At 41.5% G+C, this 14,804-nt stretch overlaps 1 protein-coding gene across 2 annotated transcripts in view; it reads left to right on the top strand.

The window, feature by feature from the left end:
- SLC26A5 (solute carrier family 26 member 5) overlaps positions 1–14,804 on the top strand; it is a 37,726-nt gene that overhangs the window by 372 nt on the left and 22,550 nt on the right. For both annotated transcript variants that reach the window (XM_088832232.1, XM_055420237.1), the window contains exons 2-6: positions 1,987–2,126; positions 5,239–5,349; positions 6,422–6,588; positions 7,425–7,589; positions 12,640–12,792. In XM_088832232.1, the coding sequence (XP_088688358.1) occupies positions 1,987–2,126; positions 5,239–5,349; positions 6,422–6,588; positions 7,425–7,589; positions 12,640–12,792 (736 nt within the window). The remainder of the gene's footprint in view (positions 1–1,986; positions 2,127–5,238; positions 5,350–6,421; positions 6,589–7,424; positions 7,590–12,639; positions 12,793–14,804) is intronic.

Raw genomic sequence — 14,804 nt, 5'->3', positions numbered from 1 at the left:
CCAACTATGCTTTATGTCATATAAAGGTTTATATAAACAATCCACTTTTCAGTTCTCCACACACCTTTAAAATATCCACTGCTTTCAGTGACTGTGAAGCTGGGGAGATCCCAGCCAGAAGGACATAGGATCTTATTCTTTTCCTGTCAACTCTCCTCCAAAGCCCCTCAATAAAATGGCTTGATTCTTCCCCCTACTGAAAAAATATCCACCTCTTCCATTTCAGGAATGTTCCAACCACTCTAGTCTTTTTCCTGCTTCTATTCTACGTGCCAGCACCTTGAATCTATGAAATGTAAGTCTCCAACTGAAGCTATCAAAGACATTCAGTGTCTTGTGACTCTTCATTTTGAAAACACGGATACAGTAATGTGGCAGGCCTAGGACTGATAATACCTTGGTGCCTGGTTGCACACCTCATTGTGCAAACTATCTGATTGCTGCCTCCTGAACCACTGAGACCACAGCTCCTGTGCTGTGTTCATTTAAGCTTCGCAGTGACCGTGTGCCCTAGGTATGACATCATGAGAGATTAAAAATACATACACTGGAGTCAAGACTATCTGAGTTTTAATCCTAATCCCAACCACCTATCAGCTGTGCACTGGTTTCCTCCTCTGAAAAATGGGAATAGTAATAGTGTTTACATCATTGGGTTACAGGGTTTAAAAATCTATTAACTTATACACAGTGCAAGGCACATGGGAAGCACTATATAAACGTAGCTATTATTAATATCTCAGTTTTCTAAACAGGGAGACTACTATCAAATCTAGTTTGTTTTACTCAGATTCATTGCTCTTGTCATAGTTGCCTTACGTTTTTGCTTCCAATATCTTTCTATATCTAATTACCAAGTACTTTTAATCACTAAAGACACTATATAAAATACCATGCATGGGCTTCCTAGGTGGCACTAGTGGTAAAGAACCCACCTGCCAATGCAGGAGATGCAATAGACTCAGGTTTGATCCCTGGGTAGGGAAGATCCCATGGAGAAGTGCATGGCAACCCACTCCAATATTCATGCCTGGAGAATCCCATGGACAGAGGAACCTGGTGGGCTCCAGTCCGTGGGGTCCCAAAGAGTCAGACACGACTGAGCAACTAACACTTCACAATAATGCATTATCCTTTTAAATGGAATAAATTGCTTCCTCGTCACCAAGAGGACTTGAGACTGTCACAGTGGTAATGGAAATCATCTGTCTCTCCTCTTATAGGCGTCGACCAGCAAGAGGACTGGTCAAAGCCCAGAATATAGTCTCTGTATCAAAGTTAATTAAAATATCCAGGGATTAAATACAATGCCTTGGTTTTATTACCATGGTGTTCCTCCTAACCAAGACAGCCAGGCATAGACTCAGTTACAGTAACAGATTGTGTTTTGAGTTTACCTAATCAAAGACCCTAAAAGCATTGAACACATGTTTATAAAGCTCATAATACCTGTGTGAATTCCTGTCATTTTATAAGGGAAAACTTACATATATTTGTATGACTGAGTCTCTTTGCTGTTCACCTGAAACTATCACCACATTGTTAATCGGTTATACCCCAATACAAAATAAAAATGTTTTTGAAAAAAAAAGGGAAAACTAAGTGTGCAGGTACTGGTCAGTGGTTCCACAATCAAAAGTTAACTCAATTGGTAAGTACTTCCCATACTTTATATCAATACAGAAACCACATTAAAGATTTCACCTATTGAAATAATGGCTTCTGGGATATCTCAACTATTTTGAAGCTAACTTTTTCTTATTTTTCATGGTCAGTTATGGAGCATCAGAGTGGAGCCAATTCAGATGTTCCTATTTTCTAAAAAAATAATAAGCAGCTGTTCTCTCTGACCTCTGCAGAACAGGAAAATCACCCTCATCACCAGTTTGAATTTTTCCTTTTTGTTCCAAAATATAAGGAAGGGAAATGCCTTGATGTGAATTATACAGAAATGGTTCTCATTTATCTATTTCTTTGTCCTTCCAGATGTACTCCTAAGAAAATACGAAATATCATTTACATGTTCCTCCCCATAACCAAGTGGTTGCCTGCATATAAATTCAAGGAGTATGTGTTAGGTGACTTGGTCTCAGGCATAAGCACAGGGGTGCTGCAGCTTCCTCAAGGTCAGTAGAATGTATTTCTTTTTTTTTCTTCCTCTGATATCATCTCAAACAATTGTGTTAACTTTTTTCTGTTTAATTTCATCATGATTTTAAATTTATAATTTTTATCACATTGTTCTAGCACCTTTTCCTGTCTGGAGTAATTCTTCAGTAACATTTTACCCTTTAAAAGCCTCAGAACTTTTAGTTTCAGAATATGGTGATACACTTACAGATCAATACATTTAGGAACTGGTGGGGCATTGCCTTTCCTTTCCTAAGTTAATTTCTAACTCCATGAACATGTTGTTAGGGGCTGTCCTTAAATCAACTATACTCCATTTAAAAAAAATTTCTTGACTAAGTCCATATCTAATTATAAGGTACCATGGTATACTGAATTCCTCTGCAGTTGTATGATTTTATAGAGATCCAAGAATTTAAGAAAATGCTCACTGATTTATTCACCGGTTCACATGTATGTAACCTGGCCCTCACTGTCTTCACGGAACTATCCAGTTAGGGAGAGAAGCATGAAATAAATAAAAATACACATAAATGTTTAAGTACAAATGATGGTAAACACTATGAAAGAAGATACAGGGCACTCTGACATGATAATAATATGAGGACCTAATTTAAGTAGGTAAGTCACAGAACCCCATTAAGAAAGTGAGATTGACCGTATTGCAATAGGACCTAAGTAGGGACTAGAAGTACTTGGCAGGGCTGCAGCCACCTTACTACATTTTATATCATTTGTACCCTTGTGCATATGCATTTAAATCTTACACTGTGATAAAGGGATGTTTTTTACAGTGCTGCAATAAAATTGGATTATTTAGCTCTGTTCTTGTCTGATATCTAAAAAATTAATACTTCATACTTCCACATAGCGGGGATAAAAGGTGAGATTGAGCTGAGACCTGAAGGATGAGTATGAGGCAGATAAAGAATGAGAATAGGTACATTTCAAGAAGAAGCAATAGCATGTGTGAAGGCAGTTAGCAGGAAAAGAATTGGGTGTTTGAAGAATTCTGAGAAAGGCAGTGTGCTAGGAGTGTGGGGAGTGAGGGGCCAGTGGTTGGCCAGGTGAGCAGCAGCAGGTCTGCATAGCCTTGATAGGCTCTTTTGGGTTCCATTCTGAGTCCAGTGAAAGCTTGTCAGCTTGCTTTCCCCTTGGGTTTGTTTTTTTTTTTTTTTTGCTAAGAGATCTCTGGGACTGTTGTGTGGGGAAGGGACTTGGTTGATGGGAGTGCACCAGAATGAACGTAGGGAAACCAGTTAGAGGCAGCAGTGACTCAGTATAATCAAAAGGGGACAAAGGCTTGACAAGCCTCTAGGTTAGCTGGCCGGAAAAGCTATTCCCTCTCCAGTTTCCTGAAAAGTAATTACCAGATGATAAATTAAAAAAAATAAAATTCCCCAGTGATTAATTAGTTGAATTTTCAATTTGCCAAGTAACTGAGTTGTTGAATCTATTAAATCTGTTAAAGCTTTAAATCAGGTTTAGGACCATTCTCCATAACCATTTTAGCACCAGAAGACAGAGAAAGGGACATATTTAAAGGCAGAGGTGAGGGTGGGGGAAGGAGCAAACATAAACTCAGCATCTGAAGTGGGAAATAGGATCTAGACTGACGTTCAGTCAAGTTGGACTGACAGAGCTTCAGGAAATGGTTGCAGTGAGCACATGTAGACAAACGCTTGAGAGAAATTCTAGGATTTTGCATAGTTGTGTTTTCACTAAAATGCCATTCTGCAACATTTTTTGGACCTTCTTCCATCTTGATAAAGTAAAGAATAAAATGGAAAGAACTGGAAACATACATGCTGTGTTTTATAAGTAAAATCAGCAGGACTGGCTGTTGGACTGATTTGGAGGAGAATGAGGAAGCTGGGCATGTGAGGGACAGGAGACTGACATTAGATTAGGAATGAGAATTTTCTAGAGAAAGGTGAAAAGCCTTATGCATTTACCCTCCACCTAAAGCCAAAGAGGGAAAGAAGGACTGCAACAGAACCACTTGGAGCACTGGACATGTGTCCCTTGAAGTTTGTGGGCACTGTTGCAGGAAAAGTAAATCTACAGGTGGAATGGTGTGAACCACCTAGAACAGCAGAATGTGGCCTACACTTGCAAAGTTTCCTGGGGCTAAAGCATTACAAGGTGCTTTGGGAGGTAACCAGGCTTGGCCTTTTGAAAGTAACCTGCCCAAGAAGACTGCCTACAGCATAAGCAGCTGCCAGCAGAAAGAACCTAGAAGAGGTGTAAGACCTGGAACCTGGAAGGGGCCAAGATTAGGGGGAGGGGTGTTACATCTGCCAGAGGATGCTACACTGGGAGTTCCTCATTGGAAAGGGGTCTCCGGAGAACCCTCAAAGCTCCCCACTGGAGAAGCAGCCAGCATTTCGGAATTAACAGCAGATTACAGCTGTGCCAGTCAAGTAAGACTTTCTGCCCGTATCTAATTTGGGAAAGAAGAAAGCTGATCACCGAAGAATTGATGCTTTTGAACTGTGGTGCTGGAGAAGACTCTTGAGAGTCCCTTGGACTGCAAGGAGATCCAACCAGACCATTCTAAAGGAGATCAGTCCTGGGTGTTCATTGGAAGGACTGATGCTAAAGCTGAAACTCCAATACTTTGGCCACCTTATGCGACGAGTTGACTCACTGGAAGACTCTGATGCTGGGAGGGATTGGGGTGGGAGGAGAAGGGGATGACAGAGAATGAGGTGTCTGGATGGCATCACCAACTCGATGGACATGAGTTTGAGTGAACTCCGGGAGTTGGTGATGGACAGGGAGGCCTGGCATGCTGTGATTCATGGGGTCGCAAAGAGTCGGACACGACTGAGTGACTGAACTGAACTGAAATGAACTGAAAGCAGAAAAAAATCTACTCCTGGTAAGGAGGGAATGACAAGGAAAACTGTCTCAGCCTGGACTCTCTGAGCACAAATACAAGTTTCTGTGTAGGAGTGGGACAGAAGTGTGGGCATGTTAAGACACATCAGCTTAAATTAACATGGTTTTCATTTGTTCGTCATAGATAAAGAACCAAGAGAAAAATACACAGAGCCTGCTGTTTTCTAACGATCTCCCCATTTCTGTTTGGTCTTAATCCCACAGGTTTAGCCTTTGCAATGTTGGCAGCTGTGCCTCCAGTGTTTGGCCTATACTCGTCATTTTACCCCGTTATCATGTATTGTTTTTTTGGAACCTCCAGACACGTATCCATAGGTAAACCTTATAGTTGATGTTTTACTACCTTTCCTTTTGGATTTCCCAGCTTTGCAATGTGCCGAAGAAATAGCATGTTTGTTATTCGGATATCAAACTTTTGTTACTGTATGCCCAATAGGTGCTTTTAAAAAATACACTCCCCCTCAAGATTTCTAGAATTAATATTTTTCTTATAATATGGGCATAACAGAAAAAGACAGTTTTCTTGTCTAAAAAGAGTAGTTGTTGAAATCTGTGATGTAAGTATTTCAGTTCATAATACAATTTGCTTGCATCTGTGTTTTCTTTTTATTTATTTTATTAATGTTACTTCAAGTTCCTACTGGTATGTATACATTGCATTTGCATCTTATTTTAGACACTGAATTGTACATGGTTTGTCTTTAGTGTATTTAGGATCAGGTTTATATGGGTTTCATAATAGTGCTGGTGCTGCCTGAGGGTGCTACCAGCCAACACACACACGTCTCAGATGTTCATTGCTGGGTAACAAACACACCCAAAATTTAGCAGCTAAAAACAATCATTTGATTAGCTCTCATAGTTTCTCTGGGTCAGGATTTGGGAAGGGCTCAACTGGACGGTTTTGGATCAGCATCTCTCAAGCAGCTGAGAGTCAGGTGGGAGCTGGAGCCAGAGCAGCTTCAGGAAGCTGGTCTCCCTCACCCTCTCCCTCTCTTCTTCCCTCTCACTCCACCCTCTCTCCATGGGGTCCTTTCTGGGGCTTTCTTACACACAAGGTTGAAGCACAAGCAAGCAGCACAGCTCTCAGGCAGAAGCCATATCATCTTTTCTTACGTAGCCTCACAGGTCACACAGTATCTCTTCTGCTGCATTCTTTTGGTTACTAGCGTGCCACAAGTCCACCCAGTTACAAGGAGCAGTTAGGCCACCTCTTCATGGGAAAATGTCAAAGTTCTAGAAGAGTGTATGGAATGGAAGATTCTGTCACTGTGCAGTGTTATTTCAGTGAGGATTTATTGACCTCACCTGTCTCTCTGGGATACTGGCAACAATCACATCAGATATGCTGAAAATCATTTATCTGATTAATACTTCATTATTTCAGGTCCATTTGCAGTTATTAGCCTGATGATAGGCGGTGTGGCTGTTCGATTAGTACCAGATGATATAGTCATTCCAGGAGGAGTAAATGCAACCAACGGTACAGAGGCAAGAGACGCCTTGAGAGTAAAAGTCGCCATGTCTGTGACCTTACTTTCAGGAATCATTCAGGTAAGACTCACAGATGTGGAAATAAGCTCTCATTTGCTCATTTAATAAATATCTTTTGAGCACTCCTGGCTGGTCATGGGCAGGGTCAGCCAGCAAAACTCCAGAGCTTGGGGTTTGTAGCTCAGGAACAACAGTCCCACTGCATGCTTTACTTAAATTGATATTGAGTAGGAACTAGCTATGGAGAAGGCAATGGCAAGCCACTCCAGTACTGTTGTCTAGAAAATCCCATGGATGGAGGAGCCTGGTAGGCTGCAGTCCGTGGGGTCGCTAAGGGTCGGACACGACTGAGCGACTTCACTTTCACTTTTCACTTTCACGCATTGGAGAAGGAAATGGCAACCCACTCCAGTGTTCTTGCCTGGAGAATCCCAGGGACGGGGGAGCCTGGTGGGCTTCCGTCTATGGGGTCACACAGAGTCGGATACGACTGAAGTGACTTAGCAGCAGCAGCAGCAGGAACTAGCTAGCTTCAGTTGGGTACTTTAGAGGTTCTAAAAGCAAGACTAGCTTTAAGCAGGGTGGGTTGGTAATGGGAAAAGGCATTTCTTATCTGCCTGGAAGGAGCAGGCAATGACATGATTAAGTGTGCCCCCACTTCTGAGGGATAGGGAGCATAGAAAGGGTGCCCAGTGCTTCGTGGGGCTCCAGGCCCCTCCAAATGTTGTTGTTTTCTGAATAACCACTGACTGATTTGTTGGCTACTTACCTGCTATAGATACAAATTTGTAGTGTTAGAAAGTGGTCCAGAAAAAACTTTGGGATGTTTTCTGTTGGATTTAACTTCCTGACCTATCATATGATTTATTTGTCTCTTTGTCATTAAAAAAAAAAAGTTTTGCCTAGGTGTCTGTAGATTTGGATTTGTGGCCATATATCTCACGGAGCCCCTGGTCCGTGGGTTTACCACCGCTGCAGCTGTGCATGTCTTCACTTCCATGTTAAAATACCTGTTTGGAGTTAAAACAAAGCGGTACAGTGGGATCTTTTCAGTGGTGTATGTAAGTAAGCAACTTCCCAACTTACTGGTGTTTGTTTCCCTTCTTTATTTTTCTTCCTTCTCTCCTGTATCTCAAGGCTCACTTTGCTTATTTCTAAGAATTTCAGTAGAAGGGAGAAGATTTAGTCATTCTAAGGCTTTTCTGAGACGAGCATTACAAGAATTATTTCATTAATATGTGATGCTATCTACCTCACAAGGAATTTTTTGTCAGGTCTTTATTTGGTGGCTACACCTTTAGCTTAATTAGCTCCAGAGACAGCTTTTTCATAAGATCAGATTAGGTTCTCTTCGGGAAAGTGAAAGTGAAAGTTGCTTATTCGTGTCTGACTGCAACCCCATGGACAGTAGTCCACTAGGCTCCTCTGCCCATGGAATTTTCCAGGCAACAATACCAGAGCGGGTTGGCATATCCTCCTCCAGAGGATCTTCCCAACCCAAGATTGAACCTGAGTCTCTTATGTTCTCCTGCATTACAAGCAGGTTCTTTACAGTCTGAGCCACCAGGGAAGCCAATTTAAAGTCATTCTGGGATAACATTCTCTCAAAAACTGCTTGCTCAAGCAGGCAAAAATTGGAAGTCTATAAAGCATTTGACTAACACACCTAACCAGTTTAATCTAATACAATGTACATAGACCCTTCCACCCAACTCAGAGAAAATATAAATTATTTACAAGCATGTAGGTAACAATGGTAATAACTGATCATGTTGAAAGTGTACAGCTGACCACAACTTCTAAAAATTCAATTTCACATGGTGCAATATAATTAGAAATCAATAACTAAAGATGGCTTAAAACCTCCATACATTTGGAAACTAAAAACAGATTTCTAAGTAGCCCATGGATAAAAAGAAAATTATGAAGTAATTAGAACCAAATGACAAGTGGAACTGCTACTTATCAAAACTTCTGAAATGCTGCTAAAGATATTTTTGGAATGAAAGACCTATATGGCCTTTGTAAGAATTCATGTGTCACACACGGTGTTAGGCAGAGCAGTGAGCTTACCGTTCAATGGGAAGACAAATGTATTAGTTGCTTAGTTGTGTCTGACTCTTTGCGACTTCATAGACTGTAGCCCGCCAGGCTCCTCTGTCTATGGAATTCTCCAGGCAAGAATACTGGAGTGGATTGCCATTTTCATCTCCAGGGTATCTTCCTGACCCAGCAATCGAACCCAGGTTGCCTGCATTGCAGGCAAACTGTTTACCTTCTGAGCTATAGGAAAGTCCCCAGTACAATGGGAAGACAAATAGTAAACCACTAATCACATAAAAGAAGAAGAAGGAGAAGGAAACGGTAACCCACTCCAGTATTCTTGCCTGGAGAATCTCATGGACGGAGAAGCCTGGTAGGCTACAGTCCATGGGGTCACAAAGAGTCGGACATGACTGAGTGACGGAACGGAATGGAACAGAATTACATAAATGGGCTGCCCAGGTGACTCAGTGGTAAAGAATCTGCCTGCTATTGCAGGAAATGCAGGTTTGATCCCTGAGTCAGGAAGATCCCCTGGAAATGAAAATGGCAATCCACTCCAGTATTCCTATCTGGAGAATTCCATGGACAGAGGAACCTGGTAGACTACAGTCCATGGGGTCGCAAAAGGGTCAGACTTGACTTAGCAACCAAAACAAGTCACATAAATGTGTAATTAAGTATAAATTGTGTTAAATGCTATGAAGGAAAAATCAGGCTGCTATGAAAATTGAATAGGGAGGCCTTTAGATTAGGGATCTATAATTCATACACACAAGATGGTGGAGTAGAAGAACGTGCACTCATCTTCTCCTGTGAGAACTCCAGTTACAACTGGTCAATACCGAAATCAGATTGATTATGTTCTTTGCAACCAAAGATGAAGAAGCTCTATACAGTCAGCAAAAACAAGACTAGGAGCTGACTGTGACTCAGAGCATGAACTCCTTATTGCCAAATTCAGACTTAAATTGAAGAAAGTAGGGAAAACCACTAGACCATTCAGGTATGACCTAAATCAGATCCCTTATGATTATACAATGGGAGTGACAAATAGATTCTAGGGATTAGATCTGATAGAGTGCCTGAAGAACTATGGACAGAGGTTCATGAAATTGTACAGGAGACAGGGATCAAGATCATCCCCAAGAAAAAGAAATGCAAAAAGGCGGAATGATTGTCTGACAAGGCCTTACAAATAGCTAAGAAAAGAAGAGAAGCTAAAGGCAAAGGAGAAAAGGAAAGATATACCCATCTGAATTCTGAGTTCCAAAGAATAGCAAGGAGAGATAAGAAAGCCTTCTTCAGTGATCAATGCAAAGAAAGAAAGGAAAACGATAGAATGGGAAAGACTAGAGATCTCTTCAAGAAAATTAGAGATAACAAGGGAACATTTTGTGCAAAGATGGGCACAATAAAGGACAGAAATGGTATGGACCTAACAGAAGCAGAAGATATTAAGAAGAGGTGGCAAGAATACACAGAAGAACTATACAAAAAAGATCTTCATGACCCAGATAACCACGATGGTGTGATTACTCATCTCAAGCTAGACAACTGGGCCTTAGGAAGCATCACTGGAGTGCGAAGTCAAGTGCGCCTTAGGAAGCATCACTACAAACAAAGCTACTGGAGGTGATGGAATTCCAGTTGAGCTATTTCAAATCCTAAAAGATGACGCTGTGAAAGTGCTTCACTCAATATGCCAGCAACTTTGGAAAACTCAGCAGTGGCCACAGGACTGGAAAAGTCAGTTTTCATTCCAATCCCAAAGAAAGGCAATGCCAAAGAATGTTCAAACTACCACACAATTGCACTCATCTCACATGTTAGCAAAGTAATGCTGAAAATTCCCCAAGTGAGACTTCAACAGTATGTGAACCGTGGACTTCCAGATGTTCAAGCTGGTTTTAGAAAAGGCAGAGGAACCAGAGATCAAATTGCAGGCATCCATTGGATGATAGAAAAAGCAAGAGATTCCAGAAAAACATCTACTTCTGCTTTATTGACTATGCCAAAGCCTTTGACTATGTGGATCACAACAAAATGTGGAAAATTCTTCAAGAGATGGGAATACCAGACCACCTTACCTGCCTCTTGAGAAATGTGTATGCAGGTCAAGAAGCAACAGTTAGAACCAGACATGGAACAACAGATTGGTTCCAAAATGGGAAAGGAGTACGTCAAGGCTATATGTTGTCACCCTGCTTATTTAAGTTATATGCGGAGTACATCATGCGAAATGCCGATCTGGATGAAGCACAAGCTGGAATCACAATTGCCAGGAGAAATATCAGTAAGTTCAGATATGCAGATGAAACCATCCTTATGGCAGAAAACAAAGAACTAAAGAGCCTCTTGATGAAAGTGAAGGAGAAGAGTGAAAAATGCTGGCTTAAAACTCAACACTCAAAAAACAATGATCATGGCATCCTGTCCCATCACTTCATGGCAGATAGATGGGGAAACAATGGAAACAGTCAGAGACTTTATTTTGGGGGGCCCCAAAATCACTGCAGATGGTGACTGCAGCCATGAAATTAAAAGATGCTTACTCCTTGGAAGAAAAGCTAGGACCAACCTAGACAGTATATTAAAAAGCAGAGACATTACTTCGCCAACATAGGTCTGTCTAGTCAAAGCTTTGATTTTTCCAGTAGTCATGTATGGATGTGAGAGTTGGACTATAAAGAAAGCTGAGTGCTGAAGAATTGATGCTTTTGAACATCAAAAGTGTTGGAGAAGGCTCTTAAGAATCCCTTGGACTGCAAGGAGATCCAACCAGTCCATCCTAAAGGAAATCAGTCCTGAATATTCATTGGAAGGACTGATGCTGGAGCTGAACCTTTGTTATTTTGGCCACCTGATGCAAAAAACTGATTCATTGGAAGAGACCCTGATGCTGGGAAAGATTGAAGGCAGGAGGAGATGGGGACAACAGAGGATGAGATGGTTGGATGGCATCACAACTCAATGGACATGAGTTTGAGCAAGCTCTGGGAGTCGGACAGGACTAAGCGATTGAACTGACTGACTAGATTAGGGATCTAGGAAAGTAGCTTTAAGAAAGTGACAATTAAATTGAGTATTTCATTGATTAAAATGGAGTCCAACTGTGTGTGTCCATGCATGCTCAGTCATATCCAACTCTTTGTTACCCCATGGACTGTAGCCCACCAGGCTCCTCTGTCCATGGGATTTCCCAGGCAACAATTCTGGAGTGGATTGCCGTTTCCTTCTCCAGGGGATCTTCCCGAGCCGGGATCAAACCCACAGCTCCTGCATCTCCTGCATTGTCAGACAAATTCTTTACCACTGTGTCACTTGAGAAGCCTCCAAGTGTGGGAATAGTTCCTAAATAACTAAATTCTTCATTTCCTCTAATAGCTGGTAACATGCTTCTTACTCTGAGATTTCTCCAAGTGCCTTTACACAAAGGAAATAGGACAGAGAGGCACACCAGAGAATGCTCTAGGTATTGACAGGAAAGGTTTGTAGCCTGGGCTCGGTGGTTATCTACTTGCCCAGTGTCCAGATGAGTACTGACTACACGTGGGGTGCCAAGACTGCAGCCTTAGGAGACAATTAAGTGGCTTTCTTCTCTTAAGTTTCCTGGGCTTCCTTCTAAGTTTCAGCTACTCTCTTGCCTTCGAAGCTCACCTGATTCCTCTTTCATCTGCTAAAAATGATTTCTCCTGCTTTCAGGTCCTAAAAGCTTTCCTGTATATTTGCTTTCAGATTATTATGCTGATATAACCCATGGTCCTTTCCTAATGCTCAGGACTCAGCTTCATGGTGACTCTCCTGAATTTTACAGTTCTACATTGAGACGTTAGTATAGCAAAAAACACTATAACATATGATTGTTGGGTAGGTATTACAACTACAAAGTTGTACAGCTGGGTAAAAATGACTCCTAGTGGTGAAAGCTGCAGAGAGAAAGATTTCAGGCTAAGAACTGTTAACTGGAAATATCCACTACTGGGATGGCTAGTGTGAATTAGAGCACTAGATTGTCTATTCAGGGGCTATTGCTTGATGTAACATCCAGTGTTCACTGTGTTACAGAGTACAGTTGCTGTGTTGCAGAATGTTAAAAACCTCAACGTGTGTTCCCTAGGCGTTGGGCTGATGGTTTTTGGTTTGCTGTTGGGTGGCAAGGAGTTTAATGAGAGATTTAAAGAGAAATTGCCAGCACCCATTCCTTTAGAATTCTTTGCGGTAAGTCAACTTCCAGCTACATTCACCTAGCTGTTTCTGTGAAGGGTTTCGAAGTGGGACGGGGAGAGAGAAGTTAGACATTTTTTCTCTCTGTTCCTCTAAAAGAAGGTTGGAGTTTGTCAAGGGGAACTTTTACAAATACAGTGACAAAAAAAGAAAAGCGTCAAAATATAGGCATGGGTGACTTTTAAAACATAGATGAAGACTATCCATAAAAATGTGATGTAAATTATCTGAGTGAAATTATGGAGATTTTTCTTTCTCGGAGTTTTTATTGTCTAATTGTTTTATAGTGAATATGTAATACTTTAATGACTTGAAAAAATGGAAAGCCACTCTAGTACTCTTGCCTAGAAAATCTCATGTACAGAGTAGCCTGGTGGGCTACAGTCCATGGGGTCGCTACTAGTCGGACACGACTGAGCGACTTCACTTTCACTTTTCACTTTCACACATTGGAGAAGGAAATGGCAACCCACTCCAGTGTTCTTGCCTGGAGAATCCCAGGGATGGCGGAGCCTGGTGGGCTGCCGTCTATGGGGTTGCACAGAGTCGGACATGACTGAAGTGAAAAAACAAGCTGTTTCTAGTTTGGAAAGAGCAAAAGACAAAGGTTCCCAAACTTTGTTAATTCTTGGCACTCATAGGTCAAAAAAAATGCCTAATAGTTCCATTTGCTAAGTAATCAAGTCCAAACAATTTAATGTATATTTATGTCTAACAACTTAAGAACTGTCTGTAAAAATAATGCTTCAGTTCAGTTCAGTTCAGTCGCTCAGTCGTGTCCAACTCTTTGCGACCCCATGAATTGCAGCACATCAGGCCTCCCAGTTCATCACCAACTCCCAGAGTTCACTCAAACTCATGTCCATTGAGTCGGTGATACCATCCAGCCATCTCATCCTCTGTAGTTCCCTTCTCCTCCTGCCCCCAATTCCTCCCAGCATAAGCGTCTTTTCCAGTGAGTCAACTCGTCGCATGAGGTGGCCAAAGTATTGGAGTTTCAGCTTTAGCATCAGTCCTTCCAATGAACACCCAGGATTGATCTCCTTTAGAATGGACTGGTTGGATCTCCTTGCAGTCCAAGGGACTCTCAAGAGTCTTCTCCAACACCACAGTTCAAAAGCATCAATTCTTCAGCGCTCAGCTTTCTTCACAGTCCAATTCTCACATCCATACATGACCACTGGAAAAACCATAGCCTTGACTAGACGGACCTTGGTTGGCAAAGTAATGTCTCTGCTTTTTAATATACTATCTAGGTTGGTCATAACTTTCCTTCCAAGGAGTAAGCGTCTTTTAATTTCATGGCTGCAATCACCATCAAAATAATGCATATAAATTGAAATAAAGTGTTATTACATTCTTAAATAACCACAGCAGTTTATTAATGAATTTGTGTGGCTTGTGGACATTGCACAACCCCTTGGACCTGGGAATCAGACTCCACTACCCTCATTTCCTGTTCACTTTTGATTTTTGTGTAGTACTTGTTTTCTAAATCACAGTGACCAAAGGCTTTGCAAACCTTCTTGGTATGACTGAAACCAGTGTAGTAGGAACTAATGTGGAAACTGTGAACTACTCAAACTAGACGTATGCATGGTATCTGACAGGTGTCCCTATTTCCCATGAAAGTCTCACAGACCCAGTGAGCTCTCCTTGGGACTCTGGGGCACTTTGGTGTATAGTTTGGGAACCCACAGGAGAAAAAATAAAAAGGATAGGTATCTGATCCAAATTTAGCAAGAAGTTCCAGCCCCAAAACCTGCCAGCTGGTATAGCTCACAAGGAAGCCAGTGCCTTTGATTCTCTTCCTTGCTTTCATCTCATCTACACACAAATAGGACTGTTTCTCATCATCTCAAGACCTATTCTATCACTGGGGTTTGACACAGAGTTCCTGTTTCCTCTTGGAAAACAAAAGGAGGTTCTCAGCTCCCTTGCATGGCAAAGGAGAAGGACAAGCCTTAATCATGAAGTAAATAATGAAGATTGTTTTTCCTGGCCGA

Source organism: Moschus berezovskii, chromosome 3, assembly GCF_049115385.1.
Source record: "Moschus berezovskii isolate FMDL1 chromosome 3, NW_MosBer_1.0, whole genome shotgun sequence".
NCBI lineage: Eukaryota > Metazoa > Chordata > Mammalia > Artiodactyla > Moschidae > Moschus > Moschus berezovskii.
The sequence above is the reverse complement of the archived record's forward strand: the minus strand, read 5'-3'. Positions and strand labels throughout refer to the sequence as shown.